The 26669-nt window shown below is 45.2% G+C and overlaps 3 protein-coding genes across 3 annotated transcripts; 1 reads left to right on the top strand and 2 right to left on the bottom strand.

The window, feature by feature from the left end:
- Positions 1 to 1410: 1410 nt before the first annotated feature.
- On the bottom strand, positions 1411 to 7364 carry LOC118787168 (translocating chain-associated membrane protein 2-like). Its single transcript, XM_036542632.1, has 11 exons — positions 7197 to 7364; positions 6023 to 6086; positions 5515 to 5624; positions 4631 to 4747; positions 4344 to 4402; positions 4078 to 4162; positions 3691 to 3761; positions 2942 to 3046; positions 2352 to 2495; positions 2095 to 2252; positions 1411 to 1884 (listed from the first exon to the last, which is right to left on the bottom strand). Exons 1-11 carry the CDS (start codon positions 7314 to 7316, stop codon positions 1811 to 1813), a joined length of 1107 nt encoding a protein of 368 aa, XP_036398525.1. The 5' UTR covers positions 7317 to 7364; the 3' UTR covers positions 1411 to 1810.
- Positions 7365 to 10886: 3522 nt separating this feature from the next.
- On the bottom strand, positions 10887 to 17307 carry xkr5b (XK related 5b). The gene is made up of 7 exons (XM_036542901.1): positions 17109 to 17307; positions 14142 to 14325; positions 13876 to 14042; positions 13185 to 13397; positions 12746 to 12915; positions 12227 to 12338; positions 10887 to 11925 (listed from the first exon to the last, which is right to left on the bottom strand). The coding sequence occupies exons 1-7, from the start codon at positions 17227 to 17229 to the stop codon at positions 10967 to 10969; spliced, it is 1926 nt and encodes a 641-aa protein (XP_036398794.1). The 5' UTR covers positions 17230 to 17307; the 3' UTR covers positions 10887 to 10966.
- A 3588-nt stretch (positions 17308 to 20895) lies between these two features.
- ctsba (cathepsin Ba) lies at positions 20896 to 25931 on the top strand. Its single transcript, XM_036542047.1, has 10 exons — positions 20896 to 20975; positions 21929 to 22049; positions 22370 to 22455; positions 22800 to 22914; positions 23741 to 23856; positions 24117 to 24202; positions 24326 to 24472; positions 24654 to 24770; positions 25026 to 25154; positions 25433 to 25931. Exons 2-10 carry the CDS (start codon positions 21930 to 21932, stop codon positions 25507 to 25509), a joined length of 993 nt encoding a protein of 330 aa, XP_036397940.1. The 5' UTR covers positions 20896 to 20975; position 21929; the 3' UTR covers positions 25510 to 25931.
- The last annotated feature ends 738 nt before the right edge of the window (positions 25932 to 26669 follow it).

Genomic DNA, 26669 nt, shown 5'->3' with positions numbered 1-26669 from the left:
ACCTCTAAGATGCATCTGCCAAACCTCAGTACCTCCATCGCTCACCAAGGAGCCAGCCGTTTGTGATAGCCCTGCCTCCAGGCAGTGTTCCTCAAAACAAACCTCTCATTGTCGCCAAAGCTGTCCTAGCCCAGTGTTTCTCAGTCCTACTCCTGGAGGCCCACTGTCCTGCATGTCTATCCTTGCTCCAAATACACCTGGCTGAAATTAGTGTGCATGCTCTTGATTAAATCAGGTGTGCTCAGCTAATCCAAAACGGCACTGATGAGTTCAGGCAGGTAGGTAGAGCAGGGAAAGATGGAAAACGCGCGGAGCAGGGGGCCCCAGGAGCAGGATTGAGAATCAGTGTCCCAGCCTGTTCAACGGGAGAATCAAACTCTGCCTGCTTAGTTCAGATGAAGATCGCTATGACCTGTAATGGCTGGCTCAGGGCTGCCCTCTGCTGGACTTCTGGACTGGTGCTCAAGTGCCACACCATTACAAGTAGCTGTGTAATATGTCCCTGCATGATGTGCCAATATAAAATTCTTCAACCACTTCCTATGAGTTATGTTCTGTGAGAACATAGTAAAACCAGCTTTATGACCTTCAGCAATGCCAATATTAATATACTGTTGCCACAGCCACAATATATGAAAGTCATATGTGAAGGCCTGTGAAGGTCTTACAGCAGTGCACACTTTACTGCATGGCCAGGTAAACAGAGTCATGCAAACAACACGGTTTATTTCTGAAAATGAAAGTAAGAAAAGTAATAAAAAAAACAGCAAAGACCTGGTGTCACTTCACAGATTGTGTCAGTTTATTTCTTCTTTTTTACATTAAGGCAGACTTTCATAATCAGCCGTTTCATTTATAAATGCCTTCATTGTTTGTTCTTGTTGTTTAACTGGTAAAAACACATTTGAAAATGCTACAATACTACTTTATTTTGAGTGGAGCTGAAGTGTAAAAAAAGCTTAGTTGTATCATTCTACTGTATAGTATACATGATGTTTTTGGCTATATTATCAGAGGCTTTCAGAAGGTGCTTGTTTAATCATAACATGTCACAGATACAACTGTCCAAGTTTAAACATTCTCAGAGCAGATTAGCAAAGTGATCCCAACACTTCGATAAAGACTGAATCACAGTGAACGTTTTAACATGGCTGACTCTTTTGTTGCAAGTGTTACGGGCAGCGCGTAGCCAAGTGCTGCCTCTGAACTGGCAGAACTGTGAAGCACAGTGATGTGCGTGAAGCAGCACACGGCGCTGCACAGGGTCCGCTGTGGCCCAGTGCTGTCCTTCCCCGGCCTGTTCACAGCACAGGGGGGCAGCGGGTCCTGCAGGGGGCCCGGGACAGCCACAGCGTCAGCAGGTCTCCTGCCCTGCTGTCCCTGCCCTGCTGTCCCTGACCGCTGTCCCAGGAAACACAGCTTTACATGCCATCACAAATATAGTGTAGGGGTTCAAGGGGGAAAAAGTGCTCACAGGTGCAGTGTATGATGAGGAAAAGGCCCTCACTTTGAAGTGGAAAGACAACAGAATGAAACCTAACTGGGGGGAAGGGGGGGGGTTGAGTCTATAGGGCAGCCAGTGCCAGCCAGCATAGAAAACGATCCAAAAAAAAAAATCGGAATACTGATGAGAGAACGACGTATCTGTCAGAGTTCAGGGAGTTCGGATGCCACTCGAAGCGAGGCACCCCTGTACTCCAGGGCTTGGCGCCTGCTCCGCCATTAGGCATTCAAGCAGGAGTGAGACGACCAATAACCAGCTTCCTTTTCCGTTTCACATGCCGCAGCCAGGTCAGCCCAAGAGGCGGGGTTAGAGGGCCTTGGCCTTCTTAATTCGTGGGGATGCCCCATTCTCAGCCTTGATCACACCGTTCTCATGGTGGCCTGGGATATGAGACCACAGTTTACTCAACAGTGAGGAAAACTAGGGCTGGTTTCAGACCAAATGCCAACCACAGTCATCATTTAATACATTCAGTGGGATGTACAAGGCACACGGCAAACCAAAGGAAATGGAAATGCAGGATGACAGAGCACTGGCCCACTGGCCCTGGGTTTTCACGTGGAGCACGCCGAGGTGCCTGTTTAACTCACCGCTGTCCCTCTTCAGTGTCCGGACGGGCTGCTTGACGGCCGCCCTCTTCCGGGCTGCCTGCTCCCGTCTGAACTCACGCCAGCGCCGCAGCTGGAAGCAGATGAACTTCCACAGCAGCCAGGCCTGCGTCAGGCACACCATCAGCAGCACCGCCAGCCTGCAGGGGGCGATAGCGAGGGGGAGAGAGAGGGGGGTCTGTGTGAGTGTGAGCGGGGCATGGCACAGGCATGATGCAGGGGGTCTCTGTCAATCTCACCTGAGTAATAAGGTGTTGAAGTTTCCTGCCTCCCAGTCCAGGCCCTGGTTCTCCGCCCGGGCCAGCCCGAAGCCCACAGCCAGAACGGTCAGAGTGAGGGTTGCCATGCGGGTCAGAACAAAGACCACGGCCCACACGTCAAATCTGCGGACACAGGGTGACACCACACACAGCTGGGGTCAAACTGAGGCTGAACACAAGCAGACACATCACTGGCCTCAGACAAGCACAGTATCAGTGCGACTCCTTCACTCTGAGCAGTGAATATACATAAATTCACTGCATCCATTAATACAGGCATATAATGCAGTGGAGTAATTTCCTCAGTACTGATCCTGGGTCAGTTGTCAGTGGAAGAAACTAACAGTGTGCCAGTACCACAAGTAGGACCACCTGATTTTTTCCTGCAACAGGATTTTCAAAAATTGAAAAAAAAAATTGTGTTGTGACTGATAAAAAGGCAATCAGGGGCCCTATGCTGCTGAATGCTTTGCATATGCCATTAGCTGCCCCTTCTGCACCTACCACCAGTGTAAGGGTGTGCGTGTGCTTATTTGCTGTGAGGGCCGTGTGGTGACTCAGTTACTCACAGTTTGTGGTGGCTTTCATTAGTGAAGTAGACGAGACGGGAGACGTGGAAACCCAGCTCCGAAATGTACTGCAGGAAGAGCAGTACCAGTCCCACCCGAGTCAAGCTACAGGAGAAAGCCATGGGTACAAAATAAACCGCAAACTCCTCACCTCACTGACTAATGAGATCATGCAGTGCTGATGTAACATTCAAAGTAACAAATGGTCAATGAATCAGATTAACACCAAAAACTTTTTGTCAACATCCAATACTTCTAAAACCATAATGCATAAATAGCAGCAGTATAGTATTAGTTTGCGTGCGAACAAAAGCATTTCTGTCCAGTGCTAGCTCCCTTTTCTGTTGTGTTTATGGTGCCCTGGGAGTTTTATTCTGAAAGACTGCTCCAGCTCCTCTTTTATTCTTTGTTGTTATCTGCAACCCTCAGCAGGAATCAGGGTGTACCTCCATTCATAATGCCAGCTCTGCAGTGTAAAAGCTCTGACACGGCATGCCACGGTGATCTTAAGTAACCTTACTGTTTTACAGGTGCTTCTCATTACTGTCACCTCACGGCCTCCACATTTTGTGATGTGAGGCGACCTGACCCTTCAATGTTTTGCAGGGCAGTGAACAACATAGATGACTTTACTGCTGTAAGTGTACCAGCGAGACAAAAAAGAGCAATTCCCCTGAACTGCTACAGCTTGAGTGAGCGTAGAATGTAAGCTGTTATCTAGATGTGACCCTTTAGGAGACGGTACTCACTTCAGCAAGTAGGCGACTGTGATGTGCAACAGGTAGAGAGAGATATACTTAAGCTGGCGGGGAATTTCCTCCTGTAACACACACACACACACACACACACACACACACACACACACACACACACACACACACGCACACACACAAATGGTCTTATATCAAACCCAACTTCTTCTGACATCACACACTCCCCATATGCACATCTTTCTGCATCATGGCTTTACTCTGAGCTGAGGGATGATTCTGTCATCTCCTGTGATTCTCTCCTGTGTCAGCTCACCTCCAGTCAACTTTTCAATCCCTGACTCCCTTCACTTTTAAACAGTTACCCCACAGGCTGCACTGTCTGTGTAAGTCAGCCCTCCCTCATCCCCAATCTCTTTTACTTACCTTCCTCACTTTCTGGAAGTAGAGTTCAGGCAGGGCATGCAGCCAGTAGGCCAGCTGGAAGAGGTAGAAGAACTTCACCTGGAACCTAGAGGAGGAAACGGGCTTGTTGACACACAAACTCAAAGGAACAAAATTACTGTGGACACATTCACTAGAAAAGAGAAGTAACCCCCCCCCTTCTCACCAAGAACAAACAGCTACTGAGTGATAGAGCTGCACCCCTCCAGTTGCAGGTTCCCCAAATGTGTTCCCATATGTGACCTCACCTGAGCTGAGCGTGAGGGTAGTTCTCCCACAGGCTGCTCATGTTTAGCAAATATCCTTCCTAGAAGCAGAGTTAAACAGGAAACAGAGGAAGGCTTAAGAAGACCTGTCAGCTGAGACTAGGGTACACTGTGAAAGACTGAATGCATCATGCTCTCCTGGTAGACTTGTCTGCAAATACCAATTCATGAACTGGCTGGGCTGGACTGACAGGGTCTAATGTCAGGACTAATGACAGAAGATGATGCTGTAATGAGTCCTCCTTGTCTTCCGTCAGGGACTCTCTCACCGTAATGAGGAGGTAGAGACTCCACACAGAGGAGGCCAGGTGGAATACACACAGCTGGCCGCACTCACTCAGCTTGGTGTTCTTGCTCTTTGAGAGGTGGAGCCTCCTGTTCACTTTCTGCTCACGTGCAAAGAGGAGACAAAAGCATTAAAAACTGCGCTAAAAGGGAACTGAAACGAAAAAAATGCTCAAACACATAATGACATATCAGTGAGCTTAAACCCGACATCACGGACATACTCCATTCCCAAGTTAATTTATTCCACAGCATGCCCATTATTATAACTGAGGGCACTGGTCTGATGATGACAGACAGAGGGTTTAGTGATGACACTGTCCCTAATGTATCCCAATGTATTCTTAGCACATACAAAAATACAAACAGTCATGCTGCTATAAAATAGCAACAAGCCATGGTGGCTAGCTGACTAACATGATAAATCATCTATCATCCATGTAGTTGGCTAGAACGGGTATTAAACTATTGGCATGCTTATTAGTATTACCTAGTTTCCCAATGACCCTGTCATATTGATAAGTGGGTGAAAGGTATGTAAGGTAAAGACAAACATTTTCAGTATGACTAATGGGGGGATTGGTACTTCCACATGGATTAGAGTCAATTTATTTGATAGCACTGAGGTAATCTGGAGTTGTCTCCCTGGCATGCTACCTAGTGGGCTCTACTGTACCTTTTCCTCAAAGATGCTACTACTCTTAATTCATCTCTATCAAAGTGCATGCAGCTAGTACCTACACTCTCTGTGATACAGGTGACAATGAAGGACCTGCTGATGTAGCCAGGGCAATATCCCTGTTAATTTTTTATGGGAAGTGTGATGAATGACTCCATTTCCCATGGTTCCATGGGGACAGATACTCACATCTAGCACATACTCCTGGACTACAGCATGGAGGATGATGGTGATGAGGAAGTAGAAGAGTATAGTGACGCAGTCCTTCCAACCGTAGTGATAGAGAGACACCTCCCCCTCTGCACAGAGACACAACCTAAAACTGAGCAGTGAACTCTAGTAACCTCCCCGAGATCACCTCTCTGCTCCGCCTTCTTCCTAGGTCACACTCAAAAAACTGGTGATCTTTGTTTCCTCATAGACTAAGAGGCCTATCCTGTGTAAGGACTTGGTAGAAAAAGAATATCTTACACCAATGATCACATTTGACCTTTTCAAAGCTACAACATAGTGACACATGCAATGGATTAAAGCAACATTCCACAAATAACCTCATAATTATCCATGCAGTAAGTTGATTGAAACATAATTTTCAAGGTTTCACACTGTCCCAATCTCTTCACAGCTATCAAATTTGTGTCAGAGTTAATCGGACCGAAATAAAGACATGGCTTATTATATCTACCTGTCTGCTTACCTGGCGATAGTGTGGTGGTATTGTACTGAGGGAGAATGAACAGGAAGGCAGTTTTTGCTGTTGCCTGAAAAATTACAAAATAGGAAAATACGGTTTGTGCCACCAATATGGCGAATAAAGGGCTACACCTGTCACAAAGTTTCTACCTTCAACAGTGACCACATACTGCAATCACCTGTATGTTGAACCTATCACTTAATTTCACTTTGATGATTGAAGAGATGTGACACGTTACACGCAAACAAGCTAGCTTATCAGTTGTTGACAAGTTTATATTTTGAACCTAATTAGTAGATTGAAATTAAATACTTTCTGTCCACAGGTAGACTTAAGTGTGGAGACGTGGCAGTAACTGCAGTATCGGATCAATGCTGTGCTCTGCGGAAAGACGCTCACTGAGGGAGATGCTGCTTAGGCTGCTAACATTTCAGCTGGATAGATAAACTCCACGATGCCATTCAGAAGACAGTGCCTCCAACTAGTCAGCCAGAGTGCTATGTCGGTAATAACCAGCTACCCAACTAGCGCGATTCATATAACAGATTTAAGCAGCATCAATACAATGTATGTTTTTTATTATTTACTGACATCCATATTAATACAAGCAAGCAAGTACACGTAGCTGTCTGCTAGCTGGCAAGATAACGTTATCCAGCTTTCTGGAATTTCCATGTCCGGAATTGTGTCAGAATACAGACAGTTCGTCTTAGCCAAGTACTGGTACAGTACTACAGTTTTACGATGATCGTTATACCGTGCTCTGATTTGCCATCAACTACTTCAGCATTGGCTACTTAGCTAGTGTACTAATCTGTTGACATGCTACCATCACAAACTTCAGCTGCCATTAACTGTAAAATAGCCAAAAAAAGAGCGATCTAAGTCATCTGGCTGGACTAGCGACATCACTGAAGAAATTGCCAGCTATGATAAGATTGTTATCTCCGTGTAGTTATGCTCTCTATATGCACAATTGTTTAAAACGAATGCAATCAAAAATATGAAAAGACTCATTTTACTAGCCATTCCCCTAATTTAAAAAGACTGGATTTAGCTATCTGTGTCATTGTTAGTATGAGGCACGGTCACCGTGCTTAATACTTGCTAAAGTTAGGTAAGTTACTCTGCTAGCTGGTATTTTTGGAGGAAAAACTGAGATCAGAAATCATCTCACCTCAAACATCAATCCAATTAAAATAAAAACGACCAAGCAAAAGACTATGTCTGCATGATTCTGAATCAGAAATTCTTGGCTGAAGAATGGGTAACTCTTGTTTCTCCTCCGGAAAGCCATTTTAGCATTACGACTTTTTCCTCCTTTTTCTGTAAAACTTTTTGCGAAGTTCAGTGGGCAGAAGTAGTTTCAGGTCCCTACGCGCAAGCGCAGTTTGTCTTAAAGGGGAAAGCGCTTAAAAGAATTCCGCATTAAAGGCAACGTATACACCAACAGGAAAAAAAAAAAAACTTTGAAGAATGAAACCAAATCCACTAACTGATGAGAATTTTAAGGATTTGGAATACACCTTATGTGCAAAAGCGCATTTAATTGTAAGGATAATTAATCTAAACATCAAAACTGTACTGTTGTAGTTTGGTTATTCAAATTAAGTAAATACGTTCATAGCAGTGCTCAGCTGTATTTATCTGGCAGGCTCTGTCTCCTGTAGGATGTTCCAGCTCTGAGTTCTGTAATTAAATTCAAAACCCACACGCTGCTGACTATGAATTGCTCTACACCACCTCTACTTTGTGGATGTGGTAGCTTGTTCCTCTCTTCATTTGTTTGACATGATCTGACTCGGTTTCACTTGGTTTCAACTGTTGCTGTCACATTAGCGTATTCATAAGAATAAAAAAAAAAACATGTCCAATGCCAGTACTTCATTGAGTTCATGCACATACAGTATAAGATGGGCACACTCAGGCTATAGTCAAACACTGGAGGGTGTAATATCAGGTGGGGTGTGTTTGGGACCATTGTCCTGTTGAAAGGTGACCTTTCTCCCAGGCTTCAGTGTTTTTAGCGGACTGAAGCGGGTACTCTTGCGGCATTTCACTGTACTTTATTCCATCCATTCTTCCTTCAATTGTAACAAGATCTCCACAGCATGGTGCTGCCACCTCCATATTGCACTTTATGGATGATATTTATTGAGGTTTTGGTAGTGTTAGGGTTGACCCACACATAATGCTCTGAATTGTCTTATTTGACCACAAAACATTTTTCCCCATCTTGGGTCACTCTCATGCTTTCTGCAAAACTCCAGAAGTGCTTTGAGATGGCTCTTTTTGAGTAATGGCTTCTTTCTTGCCACGCTCCCATACAGACCGGTTTTATGCAGAGCTGCTGATATTGTTGAGTGGTGCACCTTTACTTCACTCTGAACTCTGTAGCTCCTTCAGAGTGATTGTTGGTCTCTCCCTGGTTTCTCTCACAAGCTCTTGCTTGGATGCTGAGTTTTGAGGGATGGTCTTTTCTAGGTAGTGCCTGGATAGATTGGTGAAGCTTTCACTTCCTGATAATTGATCCAGTAGTGTTCACTGGGATATCCAAACCCTTGGATATTATTTTTCACCATTTCTCAAATTTTTACATTTGTATTACTTTATCTGTGACATCTGTAGAAAGCTCTTTAGTGTTCATTTGTAATTCAGTTAGATGTGATAATTGGTCAAGGGTCTGAATACTTTGGAAAGGCACTGTATGCCACGACAGTAAAGAAAATTTACTTCACATCAGTGAATAGCAAAACAGGCCGTTGAATGTATTAAGCACTATATTGAAATGTATACAGACAATTACGACGGTAATTCAAACACGGTGAATATATCGTTTAAGTACGGTAAGGTAAGCGGAATCAAAATTGGTTTCATAAATGGTTGATATAATAGGAGATGGCCACTAGATGGCACTACAGAGTTGCCATGGAATAATCAGGTTAATCTGATTAATGCAGCGTTATGCAGGGGAATTTCACATTTACTGAACTGCTGAATTAGGACCAAAATTAATCACGTTCATTCAGGATAGGTTCTGTAGCCTACCGCATTGGCTCTCAATAAAAGAAATGAACAGTACTGCATATATTGCAAATATGTCTTGGAATAAATAAGGGTTGATCATTAATGGACACTTAAAAGTCCTTTTAGCAATTCAGCCTGTTGAGACTCTATGCTGATCAGAGTGTAAGTATGGGGAAAAAATTCAATATATGCAGTATATACATTCTAGGTGTTGTCATTAGTTCTGTGCGAGTCTGTTATTGTCTTTAAGTCAATGTGGATAGCAATGTCTCTGTCTGTAAGGCATCGGGAAATGTGCTTCTCCATGCCTCATTACCTTTTATGGGAAACCTATGACACTTGATTCAGATTGTGATGTAAAAATGTAAAAATTGTGATGTAAATGTTTCAAAAATATTTAAAATATTGCCACAATAGGCACAAGCAATGCAATCCCTGAAAAGCTGTTTGTGTAGTTCCATACGGCAAATTGGATGGTATAAAAAGAAATATGAAGAACATAAAGGTGGCTTTTTCAAGTCAAGTTAATTATACAATTTAAAGGAGGGTGGATGTAATAACTAGGTTTGTCTCCAGTACAAAATAAAGCAAAAAATACTATCTCTGCTCAGATTTGTGATGTGTTAAATTGATTTCATACTGTCTTCATCATGAGCTATGTCTCTTAGGTGTATTACATATGATGAGGTAAGCTAGGTTAGTCACAAGTTTATTGTTATCTTTAATAAAGGCTGGTAATGGAAAATACATGTCATACTACTGGTAACCATTTTAACTAAGAAGTTATTTAAAACTCATTTCAAGTGTCAATTATGGTCAAAAGCAGCAATAAAAGAGGGACAAAATATAGTAAATATTAGTTTATTAATGAGTAGAAACAATTCAGTTTAGAATAGCAGTATGCAGTGGAGTGGCAGAGTAGTGTTGATGTTTTGATCCTGTAGCCAGAACCACAGTTTCTGATCTTACCACAGCCACTGCTGCTTCTCCCTTAAACCAATTTATCCTGAACTGCCTCGGCAAGTGTCCAGCTGTATAAGCGGACAGTCTCTAAAATATTAGATACATGGTTACATACTGTAATTCACATCTGATAAGCAGGTAAATTTGATATCAATATATATTTTTTATTTAACTTTTCCTCATACTGTGTCACAAGGAACTCCTAACCAAATTAGTGTCCCTAAATGATGGCCTTTGCAACAGTAAAGTGGTATCACAGCATTGGCAATATGTGGCGTATTATGTTAGTACATCATGACTGAATGTTATACTACTATTTACAAAAATGTTAGTAATTGATTCTTATAAATATGAATAAAATAAATGTATTCATGGAAAAATAAAAGTCTGTTTTAAAGAAAAATTGAAATGATATTTCTGGGCTAACAGTGATAATCAGTGCTAACATTTCAGGACAAAAAAACTTGTTTCAATGAGGTGAAAGTTGCTAGTAAGTATATCTGTACAAAGTCTGCAAATGTAGATTTCTCTACATGTTAAATACAGAATTAAACAAATTGCACACAGCAGGAATGGAAGACTTTATGAGGTATCAGGCCCTTCTGTAGTGGCTCAACCAAAAATAGGCTGAGACAACAATACCATACAGTTTAATGGAATTAAGCCAAGCTGTGGCCCCTAGCAGCATATAATAACATGGTGAAGACATTCAACCAACAAATATGAAACAAGAAGTCAGACTAAGGAGAAGAAAACACTATAATCATGTTACCAAAGTTTAACCCCAGTCCAACTTTTAGTGTTGATGACGGTAACATGCTCAGCGAAACTGAGGGTAGCTGTCCAGTTTGACCTTTGAAAGAAAACTCATGTTTTATCTTTTAAACATGAGGTTTGAGCATGTGTAGCCTTCTATGGCTTAGTTTTTTGTTCTCTGAACCTCTTCCCCCGCGTGTGTTAAGGCCTGTCAGCCGCGCCTTTCTTAGACTGCAGCAGCTGTCTGCGGGCGGCTCCCAGCCGAGCCACCGGAGACTCGGGACCCCCCAGCTTCCCCTTGGGGGTGGAGGTGTAGCGGGGCTCGGGCCGGTTTAAGAACTCCCTGACTTCCCGGGCCAGGCCTTTGTCGCCTGAGATGGTGCTCAACGGGGTCCCGTCTCGCTCCAGGTACATGTTGCTGGCGCTGCTGGGGGACTGAGGGTCTGCGCTGAAGTACAGCGTGGTGCAGGACTCCGTCGGGCAGAAGACTCGCTCAGGACTGTCCAGCAGCAGGGACTTGCCCTCAGGGGAGGCCCTCTTCAGCTTGGTGACGGGAGACTCCAGGACTGTTTCCTGCCGCTTGTCTCCCTGGTCCTTTTCGCCTTCGTTCTCCTCGTCCTGGTCCTCCTCGTCCTGATCTTCCTCATCCTGATCTTCCTCATCCTGGTCTTCCTCGTCCTGGTCATCAGGGGAAGTGGGCTCACTGACGCTCTGGAATTCCTCCTTCCCATCAGACATGGGCAAAATGGCAGGATTCGCCTCGGACTCCGGCGGAGGACTCCCCCGCCCTTTCACCTGCTTGGTATCTTCCACATTCAGCATGGCCGCCGCCCCCCTGGCTCCGTAGGCCCGGTTTATCTTGACCACGTCTCCTGTCTTCAGGGCCAGGCGGATCAGCAGCCAGTGATGGTGGCGGTACTCCCCCCCAGGCTCTGCAGTGAAGCTCCCGGAAGGTTCCACCAGAGAGCGGACCTCGCCGGTGAGGGAGAAGGTGCCGTGCGTTTGGGCGGCTGGCACCGGCCTGATCTTGTCCCCCAGGGAGAAGGAGGATTCCCCCCTCTCCAGGCAGACGCTGCCCATGCGGTCGTGGTGAAGGTTCTGCAGGATCTCGGTGGATTTCGGGTGGAGGAATCGGTAATACAAGGTCAGGAATATTACACCTAACAGAGATCCAGAGGAAAGTGCCAGTGGTTAAAGAATGAAATTCCTCAGCTCTGGCCATAATTCTACATCCATTAAAAATATTATGGATTCTGGTTCAGGCCAATAGCCAATGTACATCCATGTGCTACCTGCAAAAGCTAAAATCACTGTCACAGGTGTACCTGTGTGTTGAAATGCTGACATTTCTAGTAAACTAATATTCACAAATTATCCAGAATTTTTCAAAATGTATTCAGAATAATGTAGTAGGAGAAGATCCATAATGCGATGCATGCAGGATTTCTCTGCGTTACTCACCCAGCAGGAAACTGCAGAACACAGAGGCAGGAATTCCCACGCTGCCCCACGTCGCCGTGCCCAAGAAGTCGGAGGGCAGCAGCAGGAGAATGGCGGCTTCCAGCAGCATGACCTGAAACGAGAGGCAGAATATGGAGGCCAAAGACATGCAGCCCTCTGCTGCCAGCAGATAAAACACACAATTACCACACCAGTGCCCGAGTTCAAATGACTGAATTAAAAGGTTTTTCACAGCAAAGCAAAACTGACTTATAGCTGTATAAACACAGATATCTTTAAAAGGGAGTAAGACTTATGGTGTGCTGGAACTAGTATGAATGTGCTAACTAACCCCAGACTGGGACATCCTGTGTTTAGTGTGGTTGTTGTATCAGAGAAACAGGCACTTCAGAGATACCAGCGTTATTCCTGGCAGATATCTACGCTGTACATTTGCAAGCATCATCTGTTGGGATGGGAGCATTTTATGAGCAATCTGAGACTCTGCTTGCTGTTTCCACTGACGCCGGTATGGCCTACCAGATAAAAGGCAGCCATGCGAAACCTAGATGGTCCATCTTTAACGTTGAGGAAGTCAAAAACGTGCACGGCTCCCAGAACACAGTTAAAGAGACGCCAGCGCCACGGAGTGGTGTAGATGTCCGTTTGCTGAGAGACCAGCCAGAAACACGCGGTCAGCCAATGGAAACCTGTCAGGTGGGGAGAAAACAAATGACCCCAAAGAATGACCTCATACTGTGGGATGTCAGGGTTCAGTTCTATTATAAAGAAAGTGCTACTAAGAGGAGCGTTCCTCCACACCAAAAACAATGATACTACTACAGCCATTACTGTACAGCTGCTGCATCTACTATAGCTACTAATACTAATATGACTTATACTACTTATACTACTGCTATGAACGATGATAATCATCATCTTCATCCCTTGGGACAGGTCTAACAGGGTCTCTCCTCACCCACAAATCCGCAGATCCACCAGGTGAAGACGCGGGTGAAGAACATGAGGCTGGAGATTCGGGCGCCCAGCATGCTGGCCCTCCAGAGCAGCAGACACAGCAGGGCGGCGGGCGGCATGGCCAGGTGACCCGGCCGGATCAGGACACACGCCCGGGCGTACAGCATCAGAGCCCAGGAGAGGGAGAGCAGGCAGACCGCACAGCACACACTCACTGCGGGAGAAAGCACAGCGTAAACAGCCCACTGAGCAGCCTGATAATTTCCTCAAAGACATCAGCGCACCAGCCAGGAACTACTCATTTCCAACAAACAAGAGAAAATGAGGAAGAGATATGACTATTTAGAAGAAGTGGCGAGCCAAAGAAAGCCTCACGCTTTAGACGACCTTCACATTATCAGGAAGTTCAAATGGGAAGTCATTTCTCAGCAAGACAGGTGACCACTGGAGGGAAAGGAGGAGGTTAGGAAGCATTGAAGGCAATGACCCACCCACAGCTCTGCGTTCCTATCACTGCACTGTAACTGGGATTTATCTGAATGAGGAAAGCAAACTCCACAGACTGCAGGAACCTGGTTTTCCTTGGCAGAGGTTATTCATAGCTTTTCTGAAGCACTGCATAGCTTATGTAACCAGCAGAAAGATACAAGGCAGAATGCCTGTCACTAAAATCCGAGACCCACAGCACGTACCTGGCGACAGGATGCCCACGTCTGTGGCGAACAGAATGTACGTCTGCAGCACAGTCTGTGGCAGAGTGAGCAGGAGCGCCTCCAGCAGGCGGAGGGCTGAAGCATCAGCTTGCTGCATCACCACCGTAATCACCTCACCCCCCACAGATCGCATGCAGTCCCACAGCCTGCCGAAAGGCACGATTATGAGAAAAACATTCCGTGTGTGACTGAGTCATCTGAAGCAATGCAAATAAAATAAACCCCCACACAGGTGGTGCGCTAACCTTTTGAAGATGCCCATATGTATCACATGTATGAAAATAAGGAAGGATTTTCGCTGGTCTCCATCCGCCCGGTACCACAGGAAGCTCAGCACCTGAGCCGCTGTCCCCGGCAGCAGAAGGCCGAGGGTCAGCCCCGCCAACAGCATCCGGGTGTGCCACAGGTAGTACCCAAAGCAGTAAAGCACTGAAAGAAAGAGGAGAGAAAAGTCATTCACCAAGCCCAACGCCACAACAAAGATACATCAGGAAATCTAAAACCAAAAACAGGAAACTCAATGAGCCAGTGACTTTTGAGGTGTTTTGTTTTTGGTAAAACATTTGTCCCATTTCTGGCTTTACTTGTACTGAGTCTGTAAAGGATCATACAATCTTGGTGTAGGTTTCCTGCTTTGTTACTTCAAGGAGGTTGTTGTACAGTATATTGGTACTACCACTGCTGTTGAACCCTGTATTAGCTCTGAGTTACTGCATTGGTTGACTGTGGGTTTCAGGTCTGTTTCAGTCCACCCCTGTGCAGTGGAGGGGTCACCTGCCCTGGATGAAGGGATTCCTCCACAAGCATGACAGGAATGCACAGGACCAAAGAATAAAACAGCCCATCTGCCGGGCTGGGAGACGCCACTGAGAGACAACAGAGTGGGGCGTGGCAGGGGGCGAACAGCGCGGGACAGGGAGAAATCTCAATGTTTTATGCGCTTGGGTCAGTGCTTATGACTGCACGCATTAAAAATGCAGTATCAAAAATCTGCTCAGAGGGAAAGCTTTTCAGCAGCTCTGCTGACTGGCAGAAGAGAGCAGCAACAGAAATAAGCTTTGCATCAGTTTCCCCAGCGTGTCACATCCCTTTGGTTTCTGAGCCACTGAAATAAAACCCTTTCTGCAGACGTGAAAGGGACTTGTGGTTATTTTTAAACACAGGCTGTAAACACAGACTGAGCTGGCGGCAAATGGCTAATGAAGTAACAGGGAAAATTTTATGCTTTTTACCATTGTACACACATATGTTCAGACATGTTGTTCTGAATCAGTGTTAAACATTTTAATTATCAATTAAAGGGGAGTCACTCTCTGACCAAAGGGATACACAGAAAAACATGAGTATCTTATCTAACTAATTCATCTTTGATTTACAAGTTATACTTATTAACCAACGTGGGCACGTTCATGTGGTAGCCTGTACAGCTGTAACACAGAAAAACTGCTTTGCAATCTGGAAGCAGGACCCTGCTCTGCTGCAGGAACAGCGGGGAGGGGAGGAGCAGGGACTCCGTGAGGGCAGAGTGACATCTCAGGGAGTGACATCTCAGGGAGTGACATCTCAGGGAGTGACTTCCCAGGGAGTGACATCTCAGGGAGTGACATCTCAGGGAGTGACATCCCAGGGAGTGACATCTCAGTGTCTTCAGAAATTATGGTTCCAGCCTTTAATAACAGCCCCTTCTGGAATCGCATAGTGTACGTTAGGCTCATCTCACCGTGACAACCCCCGCGGTCACACTGAAGCATGACGAATTCAGTCCTTCCCGGCGCTCACACCCACACTGCACCACAGTGGAGCGGGCACCAACGGGATGATAGGAGCCACTCCCCTGATACCATCTGAGCGACTCATAGCCTACTGATGAATCTCAGGGCACCTGAGAGCAGGGAGAGGAGGACACCCTGACTGACCCACCCCTGTCTCCGGCAGCCAATCCGTTCCCTCCTCATCCTCGGACAATGACACGGCCCCTTTCCAATCTGCAACGCGTGGCTCAGCCTGCGCTCGAGGCCGGCTCCTTGCTGAGCGAGACACCTGGGAACGCTTAGGTTCAGAAACCGAAAAGCAAAAGGCCTCTTTGAAAGGCCCCTGAGCTGGTGCCGTATACACCAGCAGTGGACACAAGGCTACACTACATTCCTCACCTCTTTTTAAAGGAAAACTGGCACTCAGGTACATTCACACCACAAAGAGTTATTTTTACAGTGTAAAATAACTTCCAGCTTGCTTAACATAAATTGTGTTAACTTTTCAAAATGTTCCAGGAAAAACCAAACGAGTATGAGCTCCACCATATTTAGCATAGCTGTTTTCTGCCATACTGAATACCATGCAAAACAGCGTCTGCCAAATGACTAATGGTGTCTGTGTGAATGACACTTCAACTTCACTGCAACAGACAGAACTGACATGAACTGTACATGCTTATCATAAATAGTTTGCTCAGTGTTGCATGTTTTTAAACTGTAACCTTTGTGTATTTTGATATTTGTAAATAACTGTGGATAATCTTTATTAACATAAACATAAAATATACATTGCACTCGTGTAACACTGAATGGACGTACTGTTGAATACAGACATGTTAATGCCTTTCACCATGTAAATTCACAGCATTAGCAACGAAAAGTGCTAGTTACATCATGTACAGTAGGTGCCTGTGAAATACAGGAGATTGCAATGCCCTCTAAACTTGCACTGCGGGAGCGCAGCACTCGCAGGACTTCGCAGGATAGTGCTGAATTGATTTTCCCGAATGCGTCTAAGTCCTGTCGGTCTGCGCTGCGGCGCATTCTTTCTCTGAGCGCTGTAATGTGAACCATCTGTGCCAAAGCTAAAGGAAACGCCTCTTTCTCCTTTCATTCATGAAACGGGCGAAAAAGGGCGCTCACAGGGACTGGAGAAGGCGCAGTCTTTGAGCAGCGTGTCGCAATGTACGCGCCTGTATTTTCAGCCTTAATGCGGCGTGTCCTCAACTCGCTGGTGCTGCATGAAGTGTTTTCACCTAACCACTAAAAGTGCTATGCACCATACCCCAGAGACAAACACAGAGTGGGCTAGCAAACCGGTCACCTACACTTACCCATGCAATGAATGTCTCTATTTCAGAAATAAGTTTGATAACTTCAATGTATCGCGTTTGCTCACAAACTATTTTACAGTTAAGGCGGGTCGCTGTGTGTCATATTTTGGTGAGGGACACTTACGCGCGGTTCTCTCGGCCAGTATAATGAATATTGATGCACCGAAAAGGATCACTTGGCACCACTCCGACCAGCATCCCTTTCGACCTGGCGGCTTCTGTTGGGCGGCGGTGTTCTCTTTCATCGTGAAAATATAAAAACTGATGTTTCAGAATTAACCGGAGACATCGTCTTTTCCCGCAGAACTGTGCATCTGCTCCGTTCTCCTTTCAGCAACCGTATCTGACGTCATTGGTTCGAAATTAAAGTGGTAGGGTACCCCAAACAGCCTCTTCCTGCTCGCTCAACTTTCTGTGTATGCATGTTTGCAGGAAGCGCTGTCCTTAAAGGCAGCATCGTCAAAGGCAGTCCTGTGCACGGATGTGACGCCCCTGACCCTGACCGAAGTTGTGGAAGCGAGCCACGGACATCGTGGTAACAGCTGCATGTCCGGTACATACATGGACTGTCACCGCACACTCAACTGTTAAAGCAAGTCCATGTCAGTAAGATCCACTCAGTAGCTAGAACAGCCTATGTGACAACAATAATTTCAGTTTGCGGTTATTGAGAAAAACATGCCTATAAGATGATCGTGGAGTTGTGTCGCCTATAATAACGAGATAATTATACACTCATAGCTATAGCGTCACAAATATGTAAGCACATTAATTACTGATGAAAAAACAATAGTAATGACAAAAAAAAAAAAAAAAATCTTAGCATGCTATATGTTTTGATTATGCTCACACTGGTCTGGGAGTGTTAGCCTGGTCAGACAGTGTTGCTCATGCAACTTGAATGGATGGACTTCTGTTCTTTTGCGCTGGAGGTCTGTCTGGATAAGAGTGTCTGCTAAGTGAATATAATGTAATGATTGTTGTTGCTGTTATAAAGGGTATAAAGGCTTACTAAGCTGAGGGGATTACTTTGTTGATTATGAAAATGCTGAGCGGTAATAACATCAATCGCCAGATATGTAAACTTCCTTCGCTGTAATACATAGTTCATAATGCCAAAGGGTTGTGAGTGTAGTTAATTACGGAACCCCTCAGGATTAATTTAGAGAGCTGCTTCCATCTTTGCGCCCTGTGGAGTGACTTTTTTTTATGAACAACAGAAACATATACCTTCATGCTCTTGGTTTGGTGTAGTGGTTAGAGACATGGCTTTGCAACCACTGAGACTCATGTTTGGTGAGAGGTGAGACACACCTCTTATACCCTGAAGCAAACTCTTCAACCTGCCACTTCAGAGCTAAGGAGTAGATACACTCCAGGTAGTGTGTGCCTAAGTATGTCTGGGCTTACAGAGCTGTCAAAGTTGTCCATTTGCCTGCATGGATGATCTTACATAAAGCTCATTAAACCAACATTCGTTGCTAAATCATAATTGAAACTAGCAATATTATGTGAATATTGAGAAATAAGAATTCCTTCCCCTTTTGTGGTTGCATTGCAGATTTAATTTGGCCAGTGACTTTCTGCTGCACTGCTTATTTTTCGGCATAAAATAATATGGTCTTTATGTCAGAGCTAGATCTGGTTTTCAGAATTATTTCTGGATTGCAATTTTCTGTTTCTATCAACTTCAGTGACATTGTTGTCATTGACACGTCATGAATGGTCGAGGGCTTTTTATGTTTTTCCCCTTCATGCAGCCCTATCCTAGAATTGCCGGTTGTATTTGAGACGGATCTCACTGCAACAACGTCTGCACTTATGCACGAGTGTTGAAGCAGGACGAAAGCAACCCTCGGATGCACTCTGATACACTCCAGCAGATCAGCACGCAGTCAGTCGCTATTTTTGTACTACAAATCTCACAGCAGCACTACAGTGAACTCACACCGACCCACCTGGAAGCACACGCTGCTGTTCCTGCTTCCTGTCCCCCTAGTGCTGTTTCCTTACCATCAGTCACAAAAGCCATGCTGTTAAACGGGGTTCACTGGATCCAAAAAAAAAATGATCAGGGTCCAATGTTTTTAAAGGTTTTAAAAATGCTTTCACTTCTTTTTAAAGGCTGTTGCCTGTTTATTTGCTGCTACAATTTCTCAGTTACTCACCCTCTCAGTTCACACACCATATTCCCCACGGCTTAGGGGTCAGCTGCTGCGCTTCTGCTTTTTAAAGGGAAGGTCTGGCAGATGCTAACTGCTGTAGGCCTGCTTCTGTTCTGCCTAGAGAGCACTTTCTTTCAGTCTGATTTCTGCTCTGGTCATGAATGAGTCTCTGCTACTCTGAAGGTCCTTAATGACCTTAATATCCCAGGTCTCACAAGTGTTGGGACAGGAAGAAAACCTTGGCCTGGAAGCAAAGGTTTTCTTTCACTGTACCCGCTGTGGAGAGCAAAGCTAGCTTGATGTTATTTCTACCAGTTATTATTAAAACTGCAATAATGAATAATCATTTCAGTCTCGCAGATCTTGCAGCCGTTAGTTTCAGTTAGCTGAGATGAAGTGCCTGGGTGGTCCATGGGGGAGTTGGGCCACACTTCTGTTCTGGACTTTTCCTGGAGGTATGTGGGAGGTGGCAGATCTTGCTTTAAAAGCCCTCCTGACCCATGTAAGTCCTCCTCTTATTCTGATTAGTTGATACATTGCTGGAATCCAGCTAGAATGGCATTCAGAATATTGCCTGCGCGTGGGCTACTGACTAAACAGGGTCACATTGTCTTTTTTTAAATTCTTCTAGATCATGACAGTAAAATGCTTTCTAGAAGCCAGGTCACTTGTGCTGGGAGCAGCTGACTGCCTGAGCCTCCTTAGGGCTTTTCAGATGGCTAGAGGACTGGCTAGAGACTCACAGAGTCTGCAGCCTTTCCTACCAAGAGAGGGAAGCGTCAGAACGGCTCTCCACCATTAGCAATGTCCCCTTATTACAAACCTGATCTCTCAGTTCTATTTGACAACATGGTTTAGAGCCGTGTTTCCCAACCCTGCTCCTGGAGGCACACTGTCCTGCATATCTTCTATGTATCCTTCCTGCTTGACTAAATCAGGTGTGCTCAGCTAATCAAAAGTGCCACTGATGAGTTCAGTCAGGTAGGTAGAGCAGGGATAGATAGAAGATATGCAGGACGGTGTGCCTTCAGGAGCAGGGTTGGGAAACGCTGGTTTAGAGTACACTATTTGTTGTAGTTACGTACTGGGGAAAAGGGGGTGGGGGGCATGTCTAACACTCAAGTGGTACCTCTCCACACGTTGATAAGAACAAAAGCAAAGTAGTTAGTACAAAAAAAACTATAAACCTAAAAAAAAATATGGAAATAAATAAATAAACAAATAAATGGAAAAAAAATGTTATAGGTATTTGTTCCCGTTTTCTATATAGACGGATATTTCCCACAGGTGTTTCTCTACGGGAATAAAGGAAGAAAAGTACCATGAGGTGTCTGAGGCTTACCATAAAGTTGTTTTTGAATGGTTAATTATATAACAGCCCAACACCTTCACATTGGTCAGGTCACTGTTTCTATATTCATGACTGAACTATGGGTCACCTGAAGACCCCCAAGGCTGTCCTATTTTGACTTCGCTAACACCAACGAAACATCCAATATCTTTCTTCTTAAAGGGCGTTTTCTTTTTCAGTTACGCATATCGGCACGTTACAATCAGTATTTGTCAGATTGCCGCCGCCCGTCTTGAGTTATATATAGTATAGTATAATACCGTACTTTAATTCCGTAATTTGGAAGACCGGTTTCACTTGTGAGGCTGATCATGAAACTCGCGAATCACGTGTGACTGATCGGAACTCGACCCACATGACCATGATCATGTGATTTTCTCGCTTGTTTATTAAGAGGAAACAAGAGGTGTATAGAGACAGAGGACGAGGGGTCAGCAGGACAGCAGGTGGATTCCAAACACAACAGAATTGTCAGGTACTTTTATGTATTGTTCGGTGGCAGTCGTCTACAGATCGGTGCATAAGTAAAGATAACATGGCCAGTTATATAAATGTTGAAGTCTAGACTAGACTAGTTTTTGCAGCATTTCCAAATTGCGCTTAGTGCACCGCTATTGTGAAAATGTGCACGAACAGGAAAAACAAAAATCATGGACTTGCTGTGATACTGTTTTCCTCCGCTTGCCTTGTTGACAGCACGAAGTCTTGGGTTCAGAAGTTCTCCATTTTTGGTTTTATTGGAGTGGAATATGCTTTCGCGAAACGATTTGGCAGCAAAAGTGCTTTTACTGGGGTGACATTGAGTTACCACTGTAATGTCTAGCCGAACTTCGTGCATCTTTCCTCAAATGGTCCGTTGGATACTTGAATGTAGTGATTGACGTCAGCACTTGAACCATGAAGATCGACCTGTTTGCTTTCATTAACTTGGTAATCATGGGTATATTGTCCATAAGCGCGTTAAGCGTTTGCAGTGTCTTCGCGTTGAGGAAACTGAAAGGATATGAATCTTTTGAAACGTTAGGAAACTGAATGGCCAACATTTACAGTTCCGACTGCAGTGCGGTTGATATAACTGCAGTGTTGGTTGCTTTTCCTGTTCGATTCTGCGTGTCTATCGGAATTTCCCAGACTGCGGATATGGGCCGTATTAATCAGCTTTTTTATGTGCTTTGGCCTCTTGAATCCCATGCGTGACTCAAGCTTACATGAGCACTCTTGGCTGTAAAAACGCACCGGTGCGGAGTGGTGTTGTAGACCTAAACCAAACTGCTCCACTTCATTGTATGGGAACACTCCTGTGGGTACGCCAGTTGAGGACCCTTGCACGACATTTGGCATTTTGATACATTAAATGGTCTCCATGCTTTTCTGTTCAGAAGTTTGAAAACCTTTTGTTTTTAAAAATGAGTTTCTCCTCTCTTTCAGGATGTTGCACCTCGGTTTGGTCTGTCTGTCAGTGCTGTCAGTCAGCTTGGCAAGGCCCCGCCTCCCTCCACTTTCTCATGAGATGGTCAACGAAATCAATAAAGCCAACACCACATGGAAAGTCAGTGTCCATGCACAAATGACTAAAATGCTAATGTGGTCATCTAGATTGGTAGTTCTCTGGACCACAGCAAACTGTTGGCATTATGCTGATTTAAAATCATGAATTGGTTTTGAAATTCAAGTTCTGTATAACCTCTGCTTGTGTCATCCAGTGTTGAATTCACACCAGTGTACCCTGAAAAGGGGTTTCTTTGCTCCATACCAAACTCTTTAGTCTGTACCCCCTGTGTGATGCACAAGTGATGGACACAGTTTGACTTAAGCTGGGAGTAGTTTGCTTTGCAGGTGTCTAACTCGGTGTGGTTCTCTCCCCCCAAGGCGGAACACAACTTTCGCAACGTTGACTACAGCTATGTGAAGCGGCTGTGTGGGACCCTGCTGGACGGCCCTGAAGTCCCTGTCATGTGAGTCTCTGCAGCTGTGAGGAACGGCTACACAAAGGGGGAAATGTGTACTAGTCACTCGGATTGTGCAATCATGTCAAGTTCATGAGTTTTAGCCTGAAGTTCCCACTTCCCCCTGAGCTAGTCATCTGATGAAGCCCCCCCACCCCCTTCCCAAAAATGGCAATTAAGGAACTTGCCTTTGATGGTGCAGGATACCTGTTGCTTCTGGAAAGTGATTTCCAGAATTCAAGGTGTCGGGTTTGAGATTGGCACTTGACGCATCACTAAACTCTCTTCTATAATCCAAGTGAATGTACACCAGTGTCTCCAAAGGTAGTAACACACCTCGCTTCCCTCTACAGGGTACAGAATGCTGAAAACGTGAAGTTGCCAGAGAGCTTTGACGCCAGGGAACAGTGGCCAAACTGCCCCACCATCCAGGAGATCCGAGACCAGGGCTCCTGTGGTTCCTGCTGGGTAAGGGCTGTGTGGAAGCGGAGGGGGTTGTGGAATTCTGGGTCCTTCCTACTTAAGGCCTTAACTAGAACGGCCTAACATGGAAATGCAATTTCAGCCCTGCAGTGGAGCTGAGGTTTGAACTGGTGGTGTTAACCACAGTGGTAAGCACTGCTAGTCAGATGAAAGTTGTGGTTTCTTGGCCTACTGAAATGGGGCACATGGCTGGTTTTGGAGAAATGTCTGTCTGGCTGCTTAAGTACTGAGCCCTTTAATCGGAGGATAATGGCCAGCTCAGCTGTGCACAGGGGTAGAATAGACCATTCAAATAAATGAAACTGCTTGGCTGGTTTTGCCAGAATGGCAACCCCCCCCCCCCCCCCCTTCACTCAGGAGGCAAACAGTTTAAACACTGACAGGGACCTTCTGCAAATGCCTCAGCGCTAGACTCATGCAAGATGAGCTCATCATGGTTAACCGGTATCAAACTGCCTCATGCAACTGGCAGACTAAAAGCAGGGATTTCTTTAAGAATAGAATTTCCACTTCTGCGTTGTGCAAGTCCAGCACCTTTGAAATTTTACCTGACTTTCCTGAGTGAACACTGAGGTGGATGGGAGTCGCAGGGAGCAGATCTGAAATTTACTGTTAGTTCATGGGCTGGTGAGTCAGGATCTGATGGTGGAAAAGCAACAAATGTCTGAGTTCAAACCCACATGCTACAGTAGTGATAAAGCATGACATCACTTTGCAGATCTGCACAATCTATTTTCTGTATACAACTGACCTTGTGACCTATGTGTATTTGAAACTGGGTGATTCTTGACCCCAAACCTGTAACCCACAGGCTTTTGGAGCTGCAGAGGCCATCTCTGACCGTGTGTGCATCCACAGCAATGGCGAGGTCAATGTGGAGATCTCCTCCCAGGACCTGCTGACCTGCTGCCGCCGCTGTGGCATGGGGTGTGTATCTATAGCAGCTCTTTCAGGCACTGTTTTGACTTTGGTAGTGAGGTCTTTGTATGTAATGTGTGTGGACATTGAATCCTAGTGGACCAGTCTTGTCATTCCATTCAGGAGGAACAAGAGCTCAAGGAGAAAGCTCAGTGGGGTTTACACATTCATTTTTCTCCCTTTAATGACCTCATTTTGGTGGTTGAATTGTGCCACCTCTCCCTGGTAAGTCCTGGATGTGCTGTTTTAATCGGGACTGTTCTGTGCAGGTGCAATGGAGGATACCCCTCTGCTGCCTGGAACTTCTGGTCCACTGAAGGGCTAGTTTCTGGAGGACTGTATGACTCTCACACAGGTGAGCAACCACACTGGCCAGTGCTGCAATGGCAGCCCGCTGTATCGGGCTGGATTATAAATGGAGCTGTGGCTGAACTTGATCCAGATGCTGAGGCTTTTATTGGCTGTGGCTTTGCTGTAGGCTGCAGACCCTACACCATCCCGCCCTGTGAGCACCATGTGAACGGGTCACGACCTTCCTGCACAGGCGAACACGGTGACACCCCTGAGTGTGTGAAACAGTGCGATCCAGGATACAGCCCCTCCTACACCGAGGACAAGTACTATGGTAAGGTCATCCAGTCTGTCTGAGATGGAGCCAGGGAAACCTCTAGTGTTAAAGGGGGGTTTCCTGTACACCTTTTTCTTGACTGGAGCCTCTGTCAGGGTGAAAGCATTTTACCCTCTGACTGCATATGCTTCCACACGTGTGGCTTCACTGTATGCACTTCACCACGCCCCTCCCACAGGAAACGGTGCATACCGCGTTCCCGATGACCAGGTACAGATCATGATTGAGCTCTACAAGAACGGTCCTGTGGAGGCCGCCTTCCTTGTCTTTGAAGACTTCCTGCTGTACAAGACTGGTGAGAACTTTCTAGCATTTGTACCTCTCAGCCCTCTCTTGGGACAGGGTTTGAGCCTTTGAAGTTTAACTGAAGTAATTTCCTGATTATACTAATGGAAATAAATGGTGTAGAAGGGGAGATCACTGCTGTCCTACAGCTGAGATTTGTTTGGCAGATGCAGTGCTGATTTTGGTGACAAAATGAAATGTCCTTTTGGGCTTTGCACCTGCTCCCATGGCTAAACCCACTGTGGCTGCTTCCCCTCCCCTCCAGGAATATATCAGCATGTGAAAGGCACTCCAGTGGGAGGCCATGCCATAAAGATACTGGGCTGGGGAGAGGACCATGGCACCCCCTACTGGCTGGCTGCCAACTCCTGGAACACTGACTGGGGTGACAATGGTAAGGATCAACTGTGGGGGAATTGTAGCCTCAATGTGTGTAAAACTGTCCAGTCCAACAGTATTTCCTGCATCATCTGGACTCTTGTAATGTTCATTCCATGTCTGATTTGGTCAGTCCTGTTGCCTCCTTTGAGGCTCGGCCATTTGGCAGTGCTGTTGGCACTGAGCCTGATTTTGCTCCTGCTCAACTCCAAGCCTGCAGTGGTGTGTGTGTGTGTGTGTGTGTCTGAAAGGACAGCAGGTTTCCCAGGTAATGAGCCACTGTGGTTCTTGCAGGATTCTTCAAAATCCTGCGGGGGAAGAACCACTGTGGCATCGAGTCCATGATTGTCGCTGGGCTCCCCAGAAAGTAGGTTCCAGCTGTCAGCCAGGTTTGCACCCGTGTCCACGGATGTCCGGCCGAGAGACTCAGTCTGCTGTTTGCACTCCAGCTTTATGGCGCAATCCAACATGAATGCTCTGACTGCTCAGTGTAGTCTTATTTGAAATACTTGCCCTTTTAAAAAAAAAAAAAAACTCTTCTAGGGCCTATTCTCCTGCTGTAACTATGCAAATGAGTCCTCTTTAAATTTTTCAACTGAACCTGTGCCAGACTGGGGCTCAGACTCCAGAATCTGCTAAAAGCACTTCCAGTGACTGGCTGTGATTTAGTTTGCTGTTCAGTGTTTCAGTAGGCACTGCAGTTTTATTGAGAATTGTTTTCTGTACTCCCTGAATGAAGCTGATTTGTTTTTTTTGTATTTTTAAATGTTGTGATGTGACAATTTTCATGTGCCTTGAAAGTGTTAATAAAAGTGAACCACTGAATATAAACTTCTGTGATATTTGAATTTGTTTTTCAGAGAGCCAGCTCAAGGTTGACTCAATTTCCAAATTTAACTGAGTCCAGGACATTGAGGTGCTGCAGTAGCCTTTGTACTGAACAAGATTTCGTTTCCCAAAATGCAACCACGCTCCCACTCTGTTCCACAGTTAAAATGCATCATTGCCTGACATGCAGTTGATTTCAGGCACCTGCAGACTTTCCTGCATCTTTACAGATTTCTCACCCGAATGAACCACAGTGGAATTACCCCTGTATGACCACACCGACATGAATATTCCACTGAAGTTCCAAATGCATCATCAACTGGCAACCATGCAGAGCTTTGGAATTCCTGTGGTCTTGGTGTTTCATGAACAGTGGTGAAAATGGAAACATTTTGAAGTTTGAAATTCAACTGTCTAGTACATTTTTGGGATATGATTTGGAGGGCTGTCTAAAACAATATTTGCAATTCATCTTTTATTCAAAGCAGAACACAATTTCAAGCCTCTGTGATGTGGATGTCATGACTGAAATGCACTGTACTAGAGATGGTTGACAAATTCAGCATTGATGGTTGTCAAGACCACAAAGATTAAATATCCTGTGTTTACTTAACCATACACACACTTGAAAACTTTCAGAAATATCACACATACAGTACTTGGCATACCTATAGCTCCTTTTTGGAATTAAGAGGTTAAGACA

Source organism: Megalops cyprinoides, chromosome 12, assembly GCF_013368585.1.
Source record: "Megalops cyprinoides isolate fMegCyp1 chromosome 12, fMegCyp1.pri, whole genome shotgun sequence".
NCBI classification, from domain to species: Eukaryota; Metazoa; Chordata; class Actinopteri; order Elopiformes; family Megalopidae; genus Megalops; species Megalops cyprinoides.
This window is presented reverse-complemented; position numbering and strand designations above follow the sequence as displayed.